The following is a 21,131-nucleotide window of genomic DNA, read 5'->3' as shown; positions in this document are numbered from 1 at the left end:
AGTAACTACCAGTAATGACAAAAGAAAAAGAGGAAAAAAACCACAGGGGATAAGTAAAGTAAATAAGAAAGTGGGAGAGAGTATCAAGCAAGAGAGAAGGAAATAACGTGCCCTGTGACTGGAGTCAAGGAAGGAAAGATCATACTCAGGGGTTTCATCCCGAGCCTTGGAGTTTGATCCTGAGCCTTCTCTGCATTTGCTGATTTTGGTGCCTAGCACTGATGCTGGGTAAGACACCTAAGATGGTTTATATATACCAAGTTACCTTCCAACTAAATAGAAGTAATTAATAGCTATGCATAAGACAGGATATTCTTAGGGAAGGCATCATTCGTATTTGCTTCTTTCAGATAGTTTGCTACAACTCTGGCTTTTATATTTTCAAAAGTTGTTGCTGGTTGTGCAAATGCAAATAAAGGCATGGAGTAATTTCTGCTTGCGCTATAGCCTTTATGTGTGCAAACAGTACTGCCATATGTATAGCTCAAGGCTAGGGAAAAGTCAACGTGAAATGGGCTTGTTTCATATCTGGAATATTTTAAATAATACTTGTTCAAATACCCCTGACGGTAAGTCTTGAGAAAGATTACTCTTTTTATTAACCTTACTTTAACGATTACAAAACTAACAGATTTATTTAATTGTTAGTTAAGTTAGAATATTTTTTAAGACCTTTATACAAACATTTTTTTATTTCTTACTATTTATTTACTCCAGGTGAGCCTTCAAATATACTTGGTTTTAACTGCTTGCACAGGTGTCTTTGTCCATTGCTAATATTCAGAAGGACAATCACACTACCACAGAATTAAGAAAATCATGCGGTGGCTGTCTAGTTTTGAGCTACTGTTACACACATGTACGTGCAAAATCAGTCCATGTGGATTGATAAAAATCATACTGCCTGAACAAAACTTGTATGTACACAGGGGTCTGAACTCTGCAGTTAAAGCTGGGGAGAGCCTTTCACTGCCGGGAACGTGACAGGGAGCAGAAGCCGCTTCTGGCAAAGACACATAATGAAGTTAACTCCCATTCATCCAGCTCATCTCCCGGCTAAGGGGAGGCATGGTAAAAGTCATTATTAAGAGACAGAGCTAAGAACATCAGTGAGCTCAGCGTACCATGCTTTTCAGCTTTTGTGATTTTATTAGATATATGGGTGAGGTCACCTCTTGAAATAGCTGAGACGAAGAGAAAGAAGAAAAGCTGTTGGTTGCCTAACATCATGCTGCTAAAGAAATCAGGGAGCCTCTCTTGCTAACACCCAGAGGTTCATTTTGGGCTGCTGTTTTCTGTATCTTGAAGGGTATGCTAACAAATTGGGATTCTTCTGTTGTGTTTTGTTTCCCTGAAAATTCTTGAAGAGTAAATCAGAGCCATTCTTGTGAATGCAACCTTTCATCTTGGAAAATCGTAAGCAATCGCTGTAAGACTGTTTCAGTCTTTCTGGTCTTGGGTGACCAAAGAGAAATCCTGTTTTATGCCTGCATTTTAAGACCAGAAGTGAGAGTGATGGTTATTTAGTCTGACATTCTCCATAATACAAGTCACATCTTAAGTCATAGTCATGGAGGCTCCATTTGATAACTGGCTGCTGTCTCATCTGCTTATTCAGTACTGAGTAATAAAATAGCTTGAGCTTATTCCTACATAGCTTTTTTACTGTCGAGGTGATTACTCTGAATTTCTGTTAGCAAATACCATCACAAGAAAAGGTTAGCTATTTTTCTTTAAAACTCATTGATTACTGATCTTTCATTTACAGCTGTAATTCTAGTTCGGATTGTATTTTAGACTCTGATTTAGACTTAGTGGTATTTTTTTATTCCTGTGTTTGACATATAGAAGCTTCTGTATGAAATCATTGGGCTTGAAAGGACATCAAAGTTCATCTAGTGCATCTTCCTGTTGCCAGGCAGGAACATGTGTAGATATATCACTTCTGACAGATACTTGTCTCATGTTTTCTTAAAGGTTGCTAACAATGCTAAGGTTACAGCACCTCCCCAGAAAAGCTGTACAGACATTTCCCAGTGTCCAATCTGAATTTGCCTTGCTGCAGTTTAAACCAGTTCTTTCTCATTTCATGCACCACAGACCTGGAAAACATGTTCTTTCCATATGGTTTGCAATAGCCTTTCTATGTATTTGAAGATTTGCTCCATCTTTTCGCACAGGTCATATATATTGTGCACTGTGCTGTTTTTTCTACCTTGCATTCTCACTTCCCCCTTGCTATTATCGGTAGCTTCATTAGAATATGTATCTGTTGTTATTTTCATCGTTCCTTCATTTTTGCCTCAAGTACTTAAAGTTAGAATCTTCACAGTGAATAACTTCTTGATAGTGAATCATCAAGACTCACTTTTATATTTTAGCTGGATTATTTTATTCATACTGGTAAAGACACAAGATTTCTAAAGTCAGTACATCAAGAATTTTTGCTAAGTGATTGGAATTTAAATACTTTATTTTGGTATTTTTTTTAAATACTGATTTCCATTTTCACCTCTCCAGTATAAAAATGCTCTCTAGCTGAAAAGCAGGTAGGTATCCCTCACGTTTGCCTCCAGTTTTGGGATGTCAGACAAGACAATTTTGTGCAGGTGCCGTTCCTTCCAGGGAAACAGCTTTGGGCAGCAGGGCTGTATATCTTGTCCCTCAGAAAGACTGAGCTTCAAGTTAGCTAGACGGCCGGTGCTAGCGGCTGGCGGAGAGTTTGGCTGGTCTGCCCCCAGAAGGTAGTCGTGCTCTTGTCATGCAACAGTGCTCTCCTTCCATGCCCAGCTTCCAACAGTGAAACCTCTGCACTCCCTGCAAGGCGGACCTGGATCAGTTCACCTCACACAATCCCAGAGCAGAATCATGGAATAACTTGGGCCAGAAGGGACCTCTGGAGGTCTTTCGCTCAGCCCCCTGGTCAAAGCAAGGCTTACGCAGGGCTTTCTCTAGTTGGGTTTTGAATAACTACAAGCGTCTGGTCTGGTGTCCTCTACGTGAGATATGTGGAGCCAGCTCTTTCCCAGATTTCTCAGCTTCTGCTTTTGTGTCATGGCCTTCGTTCAGTCCCTGGCCCGTCTTTGTGGCCCTGCACCGGACTGGCTCCAGGCTGTCAGCGAGTCTCTAGCACTGGGCAGCTTGGGATGGGATGAGCCATGCCAGATGTAGCCCCTCAAGTAGGAAGAACGAACTTACAAGAAAGAGAGGAAAAATCACTTCCCTTGGCCGGCTGGCTATGCTCTGACACCAAGTACTTGAAGCAGCAGGGTGTTAATGTAGCTGAGAGAAAGTTTCTGTATGGGTTTAAAAGTTTTATTCTTTTTTTCCCTTTTGCTTCAGGCTGCTTATAGGAGTTTTCTTCAGAACGAGTAGTATTTTTGCTTAGTAACTTTGCATGTAACTTTTCTGTAGAGTTCAGCATTAGTCTGAATGTGTCCCTCAAACAGTCTTTTTCACTCCTTTGTGCAACCAGTGCCACACTCTCCCTGCGTCTTTAAACAGATCACAGTTACTAATGACCGTGCTGGACTTCGATCCATTTGCAGGTTTGCATCGTCTAAAGCCTTTAAAGGAATAGCTGTTTGCAGATCTCATTTTCTTCTAGAATATGTTTCAATATTATTACCTGAATATTCCAATTATTTGTAGCATTCCTGCTGCCGGTGGGTTAATACCTCCCTGCCTGAGTAGAAAGCTGAGGCTTAATCACGCTGTGGTCGGCAAATTCAGCTATATTTTGGGGGCTCAGCTGGCTGTTACGGAGGGGGCAGTTTCCGTTTCATCTGAGTACATCCTGTGCTAGTGAAAGACCTCAATCATGAACATATGTTACAGGAAATACAGTTGTAGCACATAGGGTTTTTTTAATTTATTCTTAGACTTATGACTAAAGGGCAGTGTCAAAGTTCATGGTCTAAAGAGAGTATTTCTTGACAGTCATCTTATTTTTGGGTCCTTTAACTTGAAACAAGATTTTTCTTGGCTTGAAGTGGTGATCAAAGTATATACAGCTGTGATTTACAGTAAGCAATTAAATGCCTTTGTTGAAGCCAAATTTGCTTATGTGAGATACTAGTGTTTACAAACTTAGTAAAAGAACTATATTTGACTAAAAGAAGTGGAACTCTTTCAAAGTTTGTTGGCTCATTTTTTGTGAGTTTTTCTTTTCCTTTTGGAAGAGGAAGCTAAATTATATCCAGCTTTGCAGTCCTGCAGGCATGATGAGTCATCATTTCTCTTTCTCATTTCATTAGGTTATTTTGCTGCACATTATATATACATATAATGTTCAGATAGAACAATACTGTTTAATAAATACACCCCTAAAATGTACTTTAAAATAAAGCAGATAATCTGTCTTGTGCTTTGCAAGTCAAAAGGTACAAACAGAGTCTTAAATAAAAATGTCTTGGGCTCAGATTTTGGTCTCCTTATTGTATGGAATAGGAGCTGCTTCTCAAACAGTCCTGCTGTGTCTTTTTGAGGAGTAAAGCACTTTTCCATGTGAATAAGACCATCCAACTCCGTCACCCAATATTTAATGATGTTTCATTACTACTACAGAAGATCTGCTCTTACAGTTGTTCAGGGAAAGATCTCAGTGTATTTATCAGGGACTGAATAAAAATTGTGGGGTCACTCTGTAGCTGCTCTTGTTTAAGTGAAATGCATTATGGGCGGTTTTTGTGTAATGCTTAAATAAGTATATATGGTATTGGACTACTTGGTTCATAATTATTACCAGTTGGAGTCTTCAAAAGCTTAAGCCTTTGAAGAAACTCAGATACTAGCTGAAGGAGCATAGATAAAGAACTCAAGTAATTGCAGAATTCATTACTTTATTATTTTTGCTGCTTATTTTTTACGTATGCAAAATTTTTGGCTCTGGTCCAAACACAATGTTGCATTTATTAAATTAATAATTTGTTGCAACTTCTGTATAAAGACCAACCTTTATTTACATCAATATTCAAAATCCAGAGAGATTCAGAAAAATTTTCCCTGGACAGGAATTGTTTCCTAATGCATTAAAATCAAGAGGAGAGAGTGAGGAAAGAAAATCCCAATAAAGTTCCCTTTGGAGTTCTCTCCATCAACTTTTAATTTGGAAAAAAAATGAAACTGGTATTCAACAGCATGAGGTCAGGAGCCTGGAAAACATACAGTCTTCCTGTACCAGTGTTTCTCTCATCATTTTGCGCTTCCTCCTTGTCCAGCTGAGTCCCTGGATCCAGTCTGTACACAGCAGGAAAGTGCAATGGTGTATGATGGTGTGTGGTCAGTCTTCTACAGCAACAGAGAGAACACCCCTCTGGGAAAGAAGCTAAGTGCAGATTCTGAGGGCTGCTCCCTTACTGGAGCTGGTCAATTGTCCAGTTTCACTTTTAGGGAAATATCAACAGTAACGGTGTCTCTGACTTTTCATTGGCCCTTTCAAAACATTATGAATGGCAGGAAACAGCAATGTCTGCCTTTTCTCTTCAAATATTTCATGTCGGTATGGACGATGTTCAAAAGACTTGTTTTTATGTGGGCTTGAGCCGAGGGAGTGCAGTCGTACAGGCATGACAGTGGCTGATTGCATTTTTCTCCCAGCTGGTTTAGAGAACAACCCAAGCTTGAAGTTAACTTCTGAACAGCTTTAGTATCAAGAACAAGAAGTTGAAACTGGCACAGGGGAGCCCATTTGTGAAAGATCTGCCTTCTGGTGGCTCAGCCTCATCTGTGCCACATCGGTTGAGTTGTCTGAGCTTGAAATCAAAGACGGAGTAGTCCCGCTGAAAGTCTGTGTCCTGTGTCTGTACTTATTCTATACAGATTTCTATGATCAACTCCACAGCCTCAGAAACTGCTCCCAAGAAAATATGGTGTTACCCTTTAAATGTTATTCAGCTACAAGTTTGATAGAAGGGTTTGTTCTTATCAGCAGAAGTTGCAGGCAGAAGTTGCCACAGGTGAAATTCGTCTGCTGCAATGATGTCTTTTGAATATAAGATAATATGAGATTTCATACTTTATGTTTAAAATCGTACTTTTTCTTTGTTTTGTACTGAAATGTAGGATAGGAAGAAGAGCCAGAAGTGCGCTTTGAATTTTTTCATCACTTCTTTCTCATGTAAAACTCCTGGTTACTTTGTGAGAATTTCCTTGAGCGTGAATTTTGGTGTTTGACTTCTGTATCAACTAATTAAATGATCCTATTTTCAAGAAGCACTTGACCAGTAGACACAAATGTATGTACTGGAATGGAATGATGTTAAACTAATCATTACTGGTCCAGATAGTCTTATGAGTTTGGATGGGACAAAACAATGAGAAAACAATGTGGGTTTGAATCGCAAGGGCTACACTCAATTCCAGACTTTATGTTTTTTGACCACCACCCCACCATTTTTTTTTTTGCAGGCTTTGTCTCATTTCCCAGTATATATTTGGAAGGTTAAATAGCTAGATCAAGTTACTTTGGTGGTGCTATTTCTTCCCACTGGCATCAAGCCGTGACATTCAATCCACAGCAGCACAGCCAAGCAGCATTTGAGGGTCTCTGTGTACATCAGTTATGTTAAACGTCAACGTGGGAGGCTCATCTTTAGGTCTGACCCCCCCATATGATTAAATTTAAAGGTGATGTCAATACTGTTGTGGGTTACACATCATCTATAGATTGGTTACAAAACATATCTGAATGTTAAACTACCTCGAATTGCCTCAGTTGTTGTGATTAGACACTGAATGTAATTTACATGTTGAGCAGTGGAAAAACTCTTCCTTGTACTAACAAGGATACGTTAAACAATGTCTCCAGCCAGTTTCCTTCCCTTAACGTCCTTTGCTTCTTAAGTTATTGTTTAATACACTTCCTAATTCTAAATTAGTGCAGGTAGTACTGATTTAGTACTATTTGGCATTGATGTAGCAATTGCACATGGTTTTTTTATGACCGACATACATGATAAGCTTTTCATTTCTGAACTGAACAATTATAGACTTGTTTTGCTGTTGAACTGAATATGCAAATAATTATGAGGAAAATAGGCAATGCTCCCAGGAAAGCCTCTGGTTTCCAAGTCTAGTCCAATTAGTAAAGAAGGAAGCTTTCTTACACAGCTTTTATCACGGTCTGTTTCACTGATCAGATGGAGATTATTAATAGAGATGGGACTGAACGCTCTCCAGATTGAAAAGTAACCAGGTATAGAGTCAATCCATTATATCAATTACCGATTAATGTAATACAGGCTTATAAATATCATCACATCAAGTCATCACATGCAACATGCTGAAAATACATAAACATCTGCAATGCTTTGAAGGTGCCCTAGATAATCCAAGGTAAACACTGAAAAACTTATTTTACTTAATTTAAAAGGAGATTTTATCTTACCTACGCAATGTCTTTCCTTTTTGTAGCTATATCTGATAAGGAGCTGGAATACACCTTCTGGAAGCTGGCTGAAAGATGCAGCAGCAACAACTGCAGAGCTGTCTTCAAAATGTATTTTACATGAGTGCAGGAACTCTCCATCAGGAGCATAGCGAACATGGCCAAAGAAAAAGGAGACAAAACTTTCAGACAGTCTGCAGCCCAGAGTTCTTACAATGTTTTATAGTTCAGTTCCTGTGATTAAAAGCAGGAACATCCCATTACTTTGTTGGAAACATGAGGTTTAATACAAGGCCACTGTGTAATGAAAGCCTGACACTCTCCTTACAAGGGGCAATAACTACAGTGGGATTATGCCTAAAATATGCCAGGAGAATATGGCATGGGAGAATATGACATATGGCATATGAAGGCAGACCTTATAGATGGTTTGTTTGCCAAATGATGATGTCAGCTAAGCTTGAGAACTCTATGAAATCCAGCGTGTCAGTGACTCCCTTATTTCTCCTTTCTAATCAGCTCTGGTGTGACTCTGTGTGTGCACCTCAGCTTTTATGAAGTTGCAGATCTTCAGGATTCAAGGCCTCTGGAAGACCTTTTTTGTTAAGCTGCTTGTCAAATGACTACTAATTTATCAGAGCATACTTTGTAGTTTTATTTGGCCAAAATTAAAAGCACTGAAAGCGATGATCGCTGCAAACAGGACTATAAAAGCCAAGGAAAAACACACGAGCTTGCGGTTCTTAAACACTGGGACCTTAAAGAGAAAAAAGCAGAGGGCTGAGCCAAATAACTGCTACCATAATCTGTCTCTGTTGGGTGGCTGCAGTTTTCCTCAGCAAAAAAAGAGAACAGCCAGAGGTGCACGGAGATTCCGGGGCGAAGTACAAGATTTCAGCTGGTGCCGTCTCTGTGTGTCCTCCCTGATGGGGCAGGGAGCAGCTTCCCCAGCTGGCCATCTGCCCTCCTCTTGGTACCCAGCAGCAGCACCCGGGCAAACCCTTCTGTCTAGGGAGGTAAAGCTCCCATAAGCTAGGTAAGCCTTCAGCAGGGCTTGTGCCGGAAGAGTTTATTTAGTATTTGGTTTCTTTCAAAGGGAGCACTAGGAGAATATCTTGGTGCTGACTGGGAGTGTCAGAAGTAAATCTGAAGTGAACCAGTGATGCTGCAAAGGTCTACAACCTGAATGGATATAATATAAATAGGGGATCATGAGCACCGGACAGGTGCAGATGCTAACAGTAAGGCAGATGGTGACATTTATTGACCGTAACATTTATTGACTGTAATGTTTATTGACGGATCATTAAAAGGCTCCTATCGCCTTGGTACTTCAGTACCTACTGCATAGGAAACAGACAGAGTCAACAAATTGTACTGTAGGGCTAAAAATAAAAGCTCCATCAACTCATGTGGTCTGCTGCAAAAATAGTCCAGAGAGCACTTGAGAGCTTGACGGAGCCGACAGACATTACACTGAGGCTTCCTGCATGCCGGGCTGGGGCTCCGGCCGGCCGCCAAAGGGAGCAAGTTCCCGAAACCCTCCCCTGAGCATGCCCTGCTGTCAGTACCGGCGAGTGCAACCCCCGCACCCCAAAAATAGCGAGGGTGACCCAGCAGATGGTAACACTTGCTGTGCCATGGGGAGACGGCGATTCCCCCTGTGAACGGGGACCGATCCAGTTTTATGGTTTTATCAAACGTACCCGGTACATTGACCACTCGTACAACGCTGAATAAGAATCCTCCTGCAAATGTCACCATCTAACCAATCCTATCAAATTACCTGTTCGGTCCTCTTCCTCTTTACCTGAGCAACGTGCGGAAATGTTGTCACAAATATGCTGATGGGAGAGTTCTACATTTCGTCGCTCCTGCTGAATGCATTGACCAAGAGCCTCTAGCATCTCTGTGTTCTCCTCCTCTCTGTCATCCCATGTGCTGCCCTTCCACCCTCCGGTACTTCAGAAATGGCTTGAAAATTGTCTGTGTACTGCCAAGGACTTTGGAGTAAAAAGTGGAGGACAGGCTATTCACACCAGTAGCAGGACGCTACTTCACCCTGGTAATGGCTGCATGTTTAAAAACAAAAGAGGCATAGATCTTTAGCAAACTTTTATAGGATTGAAAAATATGAATAGAAAAGGACTCTACAAAATACGTCCAAGGGCCGCTATGTGTAGCTTCCAACCCAATGGGCCTATATCTCAGAGAAGAGGATTTTCTTCCATTAACCTAGTTTACTAAGTGAATTTTCCATGCGGCAATGAACGAGTGTCATTAGCATTCACTCCGAGTGAGGGAATGGCTTTGACTGTGGTTCTGCTTGTTTGACTTCTCTCACTAAACCTTACCCATCATGATGAATGCTTGGCCCACTTTGATTCTGGTAGGCATAACGCAAAGTCTGCTGAGGAATGGAGCCTGGGTGAAGTCCAGTCCCTGCCACTGCAGTCAAGTCATACAATCGCTTTAACCCACTCATTATACTCCCCTCTAAAATCAGTTGGCTTATTTGCCCCACTATTTCTTATCAGCACTGAAGATTTTTATGGCTAGAAGAATCAAATATCTTGTTCTCATTTACAGCGTAAATTTATTCAGGACCTGTTTATATCCATTTGTTTCTGTGCTAGCATTGTCCTTCAGCTTAAATAGCTTCTTGCCTGTCTATCTGAGATATTTAACCACCAATGTATTTATAGACAGCCCTCCTGTACCCTTTCTCAGGCTTTGTTTCACCAAGGCAAACAAGCCAAGCTCCCATAAGATCACTGTCAGTCTTCTAATGGCTGTTTCAGTGTGATTTAATTTTTCCGGAACATGAGTGTCCCAGTCTCTGTGCTATACTCCAAATGAGGTTTTACTAATGACTCTGTAACACTCTGCCCAAAATTCTTCATCAGATACATCCTAGAATCCAATTTGCCCTTTTTATGGATGGTCATGTCGGTCCTCTGTAATCAGAGCTCTTTCTTTGCAAAAGTTTTAGAGCTCGCTGTTAAAAAATGTCACAGATTCATCAACTTCAAGGGAGCTGTGATGGCTTCCACCAGCTGGGGTTCTGCATCTGATATTTCAGCTTGCAGGACACAGCTTTCTCTGCGGCTGGCCTGAAACGGTGGAGCTCGCTGCCAACTCCCCTCCCCCAAGACCTTCCCCAGGGCAACCACTGATTTGCTTCCGCCCGGCCTGCAATGTAAAAAAAAGCCCTTACTCCATCTCATGCTAACAAAATACGGTGCAAAATCTGGCAAATAGTGTTCACTTGGCATGCACGTGTTAAAAAAAAACCTGAAAATCTCAGCTCCTTTTTTTTTTTGTTTATATTCAAAACATTTTCAATCATTTTAGCCATTCTGATTTCTAGCCATTCAATTCTTGTCCTTCGTTTCTTTCTCAGACCTCATTAAGTGTGAATAAAACTTTCAGAATGGCAATTAAAATAGATTTCTTTCTGTGGAGAGAGCCTATGTGTGACTGCACTGCTGCCTATTGTCCTTCTTCATTGCTTCCTTTCTCGGGTCTATCCTTCGTCTTCTATCATCAGTGATTTAGACTAAGCCCTTCGTGGCAAGGACCTTCATTTTGTATTCGCCTCTGCCTAAAGCAGAGACACTTATTATTGGTTTTTGAAAGTATAAAGAATGTAGCGGATCAATGCCATTATCCTGAACTGCACTTAGAAGACAAAGGCAGCGTAGCTGTTGAATTGATGCTCTGGGGAGGACGGAAGCAGACCCACATTTTGGGCTATCGCAGACTTGCCAGAGGACTCTGCGGATATTTCCATCTAAAGATCATAGCCAGGGTAAAAGCTCCAAAAGCACCGATGACTGCCATAAAGCTTGTAACACAGAGAATTGTCTTACCTGCCCCATCAAATGAAGCAGACGTTAACAACAATTTTGACTACTAAGACAGCTAAGGCTCTGGCAGCAGCCTGGACCCTGAGCTCAATCAGAGCATGGTGTCAATAGCCTACACTGACTTAAAATAAAGACGTGGTTACAGTATTTCTGCTTTTGAATAGACCCTAAAGGTACTTGCCCAGGAAATAGCAGAGCAGGTGGGCTAGAGGCTTGAGAGATTTGAAATCCACATCCAGGGGAAACAAAGCAGGGAGCTGAGCTCTGGGACATCTCTCTCCCAGCTAAAAGCCCTAACCATGCTCAGCATCCCTCTTTTCCCTCAGACCGTGCGACAGGGGCCTGCAGCCCCCATGAAAGAAAGAGGTTTAGAAGCACCTTTTCCTTTGCTCTTTTTTTCTTTTTGGGAAAAGGTGCTTGGACATTTCTGCATCCAGCACACTGGGTACTGTGAAGCCTGTGTGAGAGGCCCAAGTCTGCCTGGCCGCCCCGGAGCTGAGCACTGCAGCGTGCAGCATCATGCTGCTGTCGCCCTGTGTCAGCCACCGGCTCGGAGGGTCCCAGAGTTGGGTTTCTGCATCAGCACTTTAGCTGCACGCTGTACGGTACTCGTTCATTTATGCTTCTTCACTTATGCCTGGCAGGCTTCTCAGGACCAGAAATTTTGCATCTGCCAATTAAAATACTTTGCAGCTTGGAAGATAATGAAATAATTGGTCCTCTGCTGGGTTTTTTTTCCATTGTCACCTGTGCGAGTACCACGCAGTTCACAGATCTGCCTTCCCGAGTTCACCAATGCCGTCTTTGGCATATCGATTTTAACTGACACCTTCAGCTGACAGGTAGTCATTCCACAGCAAAGAGAGATGGCGATGCTGAACTTGTGATACCTGGTTTCGGTAACTGCAAAAGACTCACTCCCCTACAAGCCTCGAGATACGTTTGAGAAGTAGGTTTAACTAGACATGGAAATATATCTCTGAGTTTAATACAGAAGTGTTGCTTTGTTGGGGTGAGGTTTTTACTCAGAGGGATGGAAACCTCCCTAGGCTAAAACGACAGAGAGGATTACGTATAGCACGGGAATCCCAGCACAGCGATTGATCCAGTATGACCTCTGTATAGCTAATTACAGACTGTCAAGGCAATTTCTGTTCAAGCCGGACTGATATTTAATTAGTCTCCTCCCCACTGCAATCCTGACCTTGGTTTGGCACGGGGAAAGCAGAGTCGTGTATCTGGCCAAAGCATCTCATTGCTGCTCTGGGGGCAGGCAGACGAGGTATTAACAGCTGGAAATGAAAAACGGCAAATGAGAGTCCACAACGAAGCAGCAGCTTTCTTTACCTGCTATTTCCTTCCTCTCCTGCTCTCCCTCCTCTAAAACCTGTTGCTCAGGCTAGACGACTAAATAAAACCCGCACAAGTACAGTTGCCATTTGGTGACTTCCAGTTAATTTGTAGCGCAGAACAGAGGCTGTGTCTCCGCTGGTAACTTTTTGGTGAAAGCGAAAACTGGCAATTTATTCCTGCTGCTTTGTCTTTCAACCAGTTGCTAATCCATGGCAGAAATCTACCTTCTGCCTTGCGCCTACCTGGTTTCCTTAGTAACTCCTTGTAAGAATATGACAAAAGCTTGGAAAAGGCCAAATAAATTGTCAACTGCTTAATCTTTATTTAGGGAAAATGATGTGCTGTTAAATCTACTAGATCTCTGCCAAAGCTGGCTGACGTATTTCATAGAGTAATTCTTTCTCTCTTGTTCAAAAAAGGGCCCAGATATTATTAAACCAAAAAAAATTGTCAAAATATAAAAATCTCTGCTTGCGTAACAAGATTTAAGACCTGGAAGTTACCTGAACCTACATACATGCTCTGTATCTATCCTTTATTTATGAGTGTCAGTACCAAGATGACTTTTTCAGCTTTGCATACATTTAAAATGTTTTGCAGAAAAAGGTGGTTAAAATCATGCCTCTTGATGCCTTCAGAAAGAGGTTAGATTGCCTAAACGTTATCGAAATGGGTGCTTAAATAAAGATATCATCACTTTATGATTTAGAAGCAAAAGTGGGACCAAAGTCAGGACAGAAGAGAATCAGAACAGCTTTAATTGTGAAGCAGAGGAGGAGTGCAGGTTGCCAGTAATTGTACGTTTCCTTGTTTGTGTCACTTCAAACCCCCCACCATGGCACGGGTTCCACTTGCCGGGTGGTGCAGATGCAAAATGTCTGTCTGTCCCACGCGCTTGTGGTACAGACGGACAGGACTGGGGGCACGCAGGAGGAAAGGGTCAAACAAGGGAGCAGTGCAGAGGGTTCAGGAGGTTTGCAGGGGAAAGCCTGACAAGGAAGGAAGCCAGGAAGGGATTGGCATGCTCCTAAATCTTTCGGGCACTTCCACTTTTTTCCTCTGAAGATTTGGAAATGGTTCCCCCGCCTGTGGCAAGCTTCTTTCAAAGGTCTCCAGGTAGGCCATCCACACGGCAAAATCCCGATGGCAAAAATCAGCCATGGTTGTCTTCTTCATAGCAAACCAGCTGTCGGGTGGGAAGCTGTTGCTCAAAACACACAGAAGTGGCGAAAGACAAAGTTCCAAATGGTTGATGCTAACAAATTTTGGAAGAGGCGTCACACCTCAGCTGTTGGAGTTTAAGAAAACCTGTTTCTATTACAGATCAGGAGATTGAACGTTGGAGTTGGACGCTCTCGTCTCGAACCCAAAGGTGTTTCCGAGGAAAGCCTGGGCTGGCCTGCGGTCCGGCGGGAGGGAACTCAGGACCAGGAGAAGAACCCACCAGAGCTGCTGCTTGGGCTGCGGACGCGGTGAGCCGGGCTGGGAGCAGAACCACGGAGATGATGAGTTCAGGGCTTGACAATGTCCCCTCAGACACCGCCTTGGCGGCAGAGGGGCCCTGCCGGGTCTGAAGGAAATACGGTGATGGCGGTAGGGTCCTGGCCGAGCACGGCTGTGAGGAATGGGCCCGGCCCTGAGGGAACGGGACCGGCTGTGAGGAATGGGCCCGGCCGTGAGGAATGGGCCCGGCCGTGAGCGTCGGGCCCGGCCGTGAGGGAACGGGCCCGGCCGTGAGGGAACGGGCCCGGCCGTGAGGAACGGGCCCGGCCGTGAGGAATGGGACCGGCGTGAGGGAACGGGACCCGCTGTGAGGAATGGGACCGGCCGTGAGGGCCCGGGCCCGGCTGTGAGGAACGGGCCCGGCCGTGAGGGACCGGGCCGGCCGTGATGGACGGGACCGGCCGTGAGGGCCCGGGACCGGCCGTGAGGGCCCGGGCCCGGCTGTGAGGGACGGACCCGGCCGTGAGGAACGGGCCTTGCCAGAGAGAAGCAGAGGGACGCGTCCGCCGCCCTGCTCCTCCGGAGTCATCCCTCTCAGCCCTCCGAGGCACCGGCATCGCCTTCCCCCCTCCCAGCCGCGGCCCGTCGGGGCGGCAGCCGACGACGGGAGGGAGCCGCGCCGGGGATGGCCGGCGGCGAGCCGCGGGCGCGGTGGCGAGAAAGGAGCGGGCCGGGGCTCCCGAGCGGGGCTTCCTCGCCCACGGGAAGGCAAAAAAACCGCGCTGGGGGGGCGGGAATCAGTCGGGCCGGTGCTGCCGGAGGTGAAACGGAATGAAAACGCGCTAGCGTCCCGCGGGGGAGGGGGGGGTCGGTTATCCGCCACCGGGTTAGGCCGCCGGTGCCCGCCCCGCTGCGCTGCGCTGCGCGCCCGCGGAGGCGCCGTCCGCCCGCCAGGGGGCAGCCTCCGCCCGCCCCTCCGGCGCGGAGCGGCGCGGGGGGCTCTCCGCGGGCGCGCTGCCGCCAGTGATGTCATGGGGCGGCGGCGGGAGGGGGGGCGCGTGTGTGTGGTGTGGGGGGGGGCGGGGAGGAGGCGGCACTGCAGCTGCATGTGTCTGTGGCGGCGGCGGGGGGGGGCCGGGGCGTCGTCATCTGCATTCACATGGGGGCGGCGCCGGCCTCCGCCTGAAACCCCCGCCCCGGGGAGACACAAAACCCCACGCGAGGCGCGGGGTGCCGCGACCCCCGCCCCGCCGCCGCCGCCTCTGCCGCCGCCGCCATGAATTCGGCGGAGCAGACCGTTACGTGGCTGATCGCCCTGGGCGTGCTGGAGTCGCCCAAAAAGACCATCTCCGACCCCGAGGGCTTCCTCCAGTCCTCCCTGAAGGACGGGGTGGTTCTCTGCCGCCTGCTCGACCGCCTGCTCCCGGGCACCATAGACAAAGTAAGTGCCCGTGTCGTCGTCCCCGCTCCTCCCGGCCCCGCCGCCCTTTGTGCAGCCGGGCCCGCCGCCCCCGGACCCGGCCTCGCCCGCCGCCGGGCCCCCCCGGGCCGCCTCCGCCTGGGCGGGAGAGATGGGGGGTCGTGTCGTGTGTCCCCCCCCTCACACACCCCCCCCCCCCCGGGCCCGAGGTTGAGGGGGAGGTGGTGGGGGTGCGCCCGTGGGGGGGGGCAGCCTGGCTGAAGAGGGCTTCTCCCTTGAGGGCCGCGGTTTTCCAAGTGTTTTCCGTAAGAAAACGCTTCGCTCTCCACATCGGAGTCCTGGCTGTGCATGGGAGAAGCATTTTTTTGAGGGGGGGGAGTTACGGATCTTTCCTGGCGTGCCACGAACCGGCTGCAAACTTGTCTACGCAACTGCTGGAATAGTCGTTGCCTCACCTCGCTCGGGAGGTGATTCAGCTCATCCCTCCCAGCCCCTGAAGGACATCTTAGTGTTTGATGCTTCGTTTTCCTGAAGGCTGTTTTAGCGTTATTTGGGTCTTCTGCTGCTTGGTAGCCTGTGGAGAAAACATCTCGTTCTTTTCGGGGTGAAAAAACGCGTCGCAGCTCTCTCCTGCGTTGCGTTTGAAGAAAATGTACTCTGTCAGGTAACTTTTATGTGTTATGTGTGCGTACGTAATTCCCGTCGTAGCTCAACTAGAGGGGAGGGGTTTTATTTTTGGTACTGTGCCCCGAGACTTGGGACAATCCAGTTGTCTCACCTGGCGTTCAACAGTGTAGCGACCCGTGTGTTGCCAAAACTTTCCTTAGGAGCCGATGCAAGGTAGTGAGGAGAAGACTGATGAAGGTCATCAGCTATGCTGATGGGAAAACTTGCATTTTTCACCTTTTGCAGTTGGCAGACCACTCCATGCATTGGAGCCTGCTGACAATGGGCTGCTTCTTACCTTTGGTGGCTCTTCTTCAAGTAGTCCGCCGACCCACAAAGTTGAAAACCAGTGCTTTGAGCTCGGTAGGGCACTGGACTGGACTGTCTCGCTTCAGTTCTTCAGTCTCCCGCCGACTGGGGTTGTTACTGGTTTGTGTTGTACTGTAGCGTGGAGGTCCTGGCTCTGGAGTGGAGTCCTGCTCTGCTGGCTGTAGTAGGTCGTTCCTGCCCCCCCTAAAGGCACAAGCAAATTAGGAGGCGGCGTGGGGATACGGAAACCCTGTGGGAGCCCATGGTGCTACCGATGGGCAATGGAAGCAACGAGAGCAAGGGCAGCGTGTTGGCGGTGGTGTGAGCCTGGCTACCTCGGGGTCCACCACGGCGACTGGCGGAGCTAGCTGGGACAGCCGAAGCCACCGCTTTCCCAAAAGTGGCTGTTTGTGTGATAGAGCCGAAGAGGACGTGTCTCCCCCCCCGAGGCTCTGCGGCTTTGCGGCCGTGGTGCGTGAGGTGCGAGCTGCTGTCCGGTGCGCTGGGCTGTAAACTGCAGCTCGGGAGCCGAGGTGACACGTGTGATGTGGGGCGGAGGGCAGGGACCCCCTTGGCGTGGGGATCCCCCCGCCTGGCCACCCACCCGCTTGGGCAGGCTCTGCCTGTGCCTCCTCGCCCCCAGGTTCTCTTGCCTGGTGGCACCAAGTCCAAGGAGGGTCTGGGCAGCCCATCTGGCCGTGCCGCTCAAGGCGTTCTCTGAGAGCATCTCTCCAAAATCCTGTGGCTTTGGGTCCTGAGCTTCGGGGCAGAAAAAAGTTTTTCCCCTTGTGCAGATGTCAAGCCTTGCAAAATGGGGTCCTGAACTCAATTTGGGAAATGGGCGCTACTGAACAGTGAAATAAATAAAAGAGCATGACAGGAATAAGTGTTAGAACAGTGTTTCCCAAGTTAACGTGTTTTTCCGTGTATGGTATAACTAGGGACAGCTCTGTTAGTGTGAATGAGAGGCTCTCTTCTCTCTTCACGTCAGAGGAGCGAACACCTCTGATGCTTGGGCAGGGGGTCCCTCCACGGCACCCACACCCAGAGGAGGGTTTGCAGCGGGGCACAGCTCCCCACAGCCTACCCCACCACCGGCCTGGCCTGCCAAGGGCCGTCGGGGGCTTCTCACGGACCTCGTGGCGCGGGGTTTGCGGTGGGTGGTGCGTGGGCTGGGACGGGAGCCAGGGCAGGAGGAACGCTGGCGCGTCGCAGCCTCCCACCTCCCCGAGCTCGCCCCGCGTCGAGCAGGGCGCTGGGACGGGCGGCTGCCGGAGGTGCCTGCCAACCTAGTGTGTCTCCTCCGGCTTTGGCTTAGGTAAAGTCTGGCTGGGGAGAAATCATCCTTTTTTAATTTTTTTTTTTTTATTAGGTGCTTTTTTATTTTTTTTGCGAGCAAACTGTACTTTTTTTTCTGGGCCTTTCACGTTGCGCTTTCTAATTCATAGGTGCGTCTGAGAGACTCATGAACTCATTTTCCCATCCAACTTTGTGAATATTCTTTTTCTGCAGACTCAGAGTATATACCAGATACTTCTTTCATGCTCTCAGCTGCTGTTATAAGTCTGAACTATTTCCATGATACTTACTTTTTTTTTGTTTGCTAATAAAAAAAATATAAAATTTACATCCTTCCCTGTATTATGTTATTTTTTCAATGTCTTTTTTGCTGCTACTGTTCATTAGGTTTTTTTTTTTTTTTATTGAGTGCATTTTAAATATGAGCCCTTTCATTCCTTATTTGTCCTGGAAGCCCCCAGGTCGAACTGGACATTTTTGAAGTCTAAAAGATAAAAGGTTTGTCCCACAGATGTAGACTCATTCAGTTCTTAAAATCACTTGAGATCATAACTTTCTGTAAATATCTGACATCAGCAGACACTTTGCAGACTCACAGAGCTCGTTTTTATGTAAATACATAGTAGTAACTAAACCCAAAGAGAACATTTAAAAAAAAAAAAAAGAAGTTAGAAATAAGAAGGAATGTTTATCAGTTGGGGTTTTTTTAAGATGTTTTCTAGAAAATGCTATAAATGCATTTCTTTCTTTCAAAAACTGTTTAGAAAGAGGATTCAATATGTGCAGGAATGCAATAATACATTTTTTGATATTTTGTGCTTTTTTAAAGCCTCTGGGTACCCTGAGAGTAATTAGTAGAAGGTTTTTAATAAATAAAGGTTATGTGATCATAAAAGGAATCAAGCACTTGAAGGTCAAAGAACAGATTTTTCTCAAGTCGATAAAACAAATTAGTGGGTTTCAAGGCTGGTTAGTATGTTCTTCCTTTAGACTGCTGTGTATTTGTGTACCATCCTTGCACAGAACAACGTACAGAGCTTCTTGTCAGGAAGTTTTGGCTAAATTTGTTTACGTTAGTCATCTTCTATCTTGAACAACAGCTAAGGACAGATATTAAATTCACCAGATCCCAAGAACTCTTGAACAAAAATACTTTGGAAAGCAATGTTACTACAGACTGCTTCTTTCATGTTGGGGCTCCCATTTAACATCGTTGCGATTCCTTTGCATTTTGAGAGAGACCATGACAGGGTAAAACAAAATAGTTGGGTTAGGCAGTGTGATGGTACTGCTCAATAACCTTACCCCAAACACAGGAAAGGAACAAAAGGGAGACCAGTTACTTGAAAAAAAAACCCAACCCCAAACCACAAAACCAACAAAAACCACAACAGCTTCCCCCACCCTGACCAAACCCAGCCATGTCTTAGTTTTTTAAAGCGCAGAGATGCGTGCTGAAACACAGTGGTCAGTTGATCTGCTCTAAAAGGTAGGGAATTGCTGAATTCAAGTCCTTTGAATGAAAAGCCATGGTTTCAAGTTACAGGATTTCAACCCTGCACTGTAAAATTGAGTTACTTCGATGGCAGGGGAGAGGATCCCTGTGGAAGCATTGCAGTGCGGTCGTCTGCCGCTTAGATGCTTTTCCTCGCAGAGATTGTCTTCCAAACAGATTCCTCCATCGCAGACCAGTTTGACCCACTTTTGACGTTGTAAACAGAGATCAGAACTGGAGCGGGAATTTTCCTTGTCATATGAGGCTTCGCGCTCCATTAAGTTTTGTTTGTACTTTCATTTATGGTCAGCTGTTGGACAGAAAGCATCATTTGGAGGACAGCTTTGTTACATTTGGGGAAACTGGGGAAGACTCATGGGGGGATGCCGTGCAGCAGCCATTTGGCACCTCGTGGTCCCCCCCCTGCTCCTGCTAGGGGCTCCTGGAGGGGATGAGAGCAGCTGGTTCAGCGCTTTGAAGCCAGGGGATGGGGAAGCGTGCCGGGTCTCGCACGCCTTGGCCCCCCCTCCGTCAAACAGACCATCCCCAGCCCTTGCACCGAGTGTAGGATTAAACAACCCCGAAGCTGCTCGGCTGTGTGTGGGAGGCAGATCCAAAACACAGCCGCTTCCTCTCGCCGCTCCCCCACAGCCGAGGGGCGAGAGAATCGGTGCGGGGCTGGCCCTGGGAAAATAAATACAGCTCTCTCTTGCTGGCTGAGACTTGGTGTGTGGCTGGAAGAAAACTTCGTTCTCCCCATGGAGGATTGGGCACCAGCGTCGATATTAATTTGGTTGTTAATTGGGATAGTATCAGGACTGATGGCAGCAAAGATTAGGATCTTTTTATAAATACCTCGTGTATTAGTATGATTCTCTTTTTAATGACGGAGGTCTTTGGCTAGATGGGGTGTTCTGAATTGTGATTTAGGAAGAAATTAACTCTTGGTGACTCACAAGGCAAATGAATTGCTGTGTATGAACGCAAGCACTGAAAGAGGGTCAGAGTCCCCAAAAGGAGGGTTCGGGCTGCCCCGTGCGGCAGCTGTCTCGCCAGCCTTGTCCTCACGATGGGTGTGTGCACCTACGGCTCCGGCAAAGGGAGATGTATGTTCACTTATCTCTGATTTCACACAGATGTATCGGGGCCAAGTACTTCTGCCCTGTTGTGACAAGGTGTCACTTGGACGTGGTATTTCAAGCATTGCAAAGGAAGAAGAAAGGGAAGTTGTTTGGGAGCCAGGTTAATAACAAGTGGTGGTTTTTATAGCCCAGTACCTTTGCGGAGGGTGCAATGCCGGCTGTGAGCTGACTGTGGAGCCCAGGCAGAGCTCAGGAACCGTGGTGAGCATCCCACCCGTGGTGCAGAGGTTACTACTCCTAAGGTAGCAGTTGCCAGGTGCTGGCTGCCCCCGAGCAATCTGAATTTTGGAAATTCTTCTGGCAGGCTGGCTCTGCCCTGGCAGCCCCGGTGAGGCTATCGGGGTCTGCCTGGCTGAACTGAAGGACTGTCCTGCTTTCTATCACTGAAATCTGTTGGGAAGGTATTGCAGACGCTGGTATTGCAGCAGCAGCAGAAGGTCATCGTAGGACTAGACCTGGGAGGCAGGAAGCCAAATCTGCGTTTTAATGTGCATATGCTCTCCCCCCCCGGCAACAGTCCTTACGTAGAGCCTCCCAAGGAGATTATTGTGCTTCTGGCAAGAATAATCAGTGGCAGGCAGCTGTGCCTGCCGTGGCTGCGTGCTTGGGGAGCACCGGCGTGCGTGCGGATGCTGTTGCTCCAGGGTGGAAGCACTGCGAGGGCGAGCAAAGCGCCGGGGGAAAGCTATCCCAAGAGAAGTTGTAAGAGTGCCTTTTTCCTGAATAGGTGCTGTTCTCATACGTGTTA

At 46.6% G+C, this 21,131-nt stretch overlaps 1 protein-coding gene and 1 long non-coding RNA gene across 5 annotated transcripts in view; both read left to right on the top strand.

The window, feature by feature from the left end:
* The window catches only part of LOC138681912 (uncharacterized), a 32,319-nt gene extending 23,521 nt beyond the window's left edge, over positions 1 to 8,798 (top strand). For all 3 annotated transcript variants that reach the window (XR_011322129.1, XR_011322128.1, XR_011322127.1), the window contains exon 3: positions 7,414 to 8,798. This is a non-coding gene — a long non-coding RNA (uncharacterized lncRNA). The remainder of the gene's footprint in view (positions 1 to 7,413) is intronic.
* A 6,361-nt stretch (positions 8,799 to 15,159) lies between these two features.
* Positions 15,160 to 21,131, top strand: part of ARHGEF7 (Rho guanine nucleotide exchange factor 7) — a 128,112-nt gene continuing 122,140 nt past the window's right edge. Inside the window, exon 1 of one of the 2 annotated variants that reach the window (XM_069770259.1) lies at positions 15,160 to 15,493. In XM_069770259.1, coding sequence (XP_069626360.1) covers positions 15,329 to 15,493 — 165 coding nt within the window. In that variant the 5' untranslated portion in view covers positions 15,160 to 15,328. The remainder of the gene's footprint in view (positions 15,494 to 21,131) is intronic. The other variant, XM_069770260.1, reaches the window with a different exon arrangement.

Source organism: Haliaeetus albicilla, chromosome 25, assembly GCF_947461875.1.
Source record: "Haliaeetus albicilla chromosome 25, bHalAlb1.1, whole genome shotgun sequence".
NCBI lineage: Eukaryota > Metazoa > Chordata > Aves > Accipitriformes > Accipitridae > Haliaeetus > Haliaeetus albicilla.
This window is presented reverse-complemented; position numbering and strand designations above follow the sequence as displayed.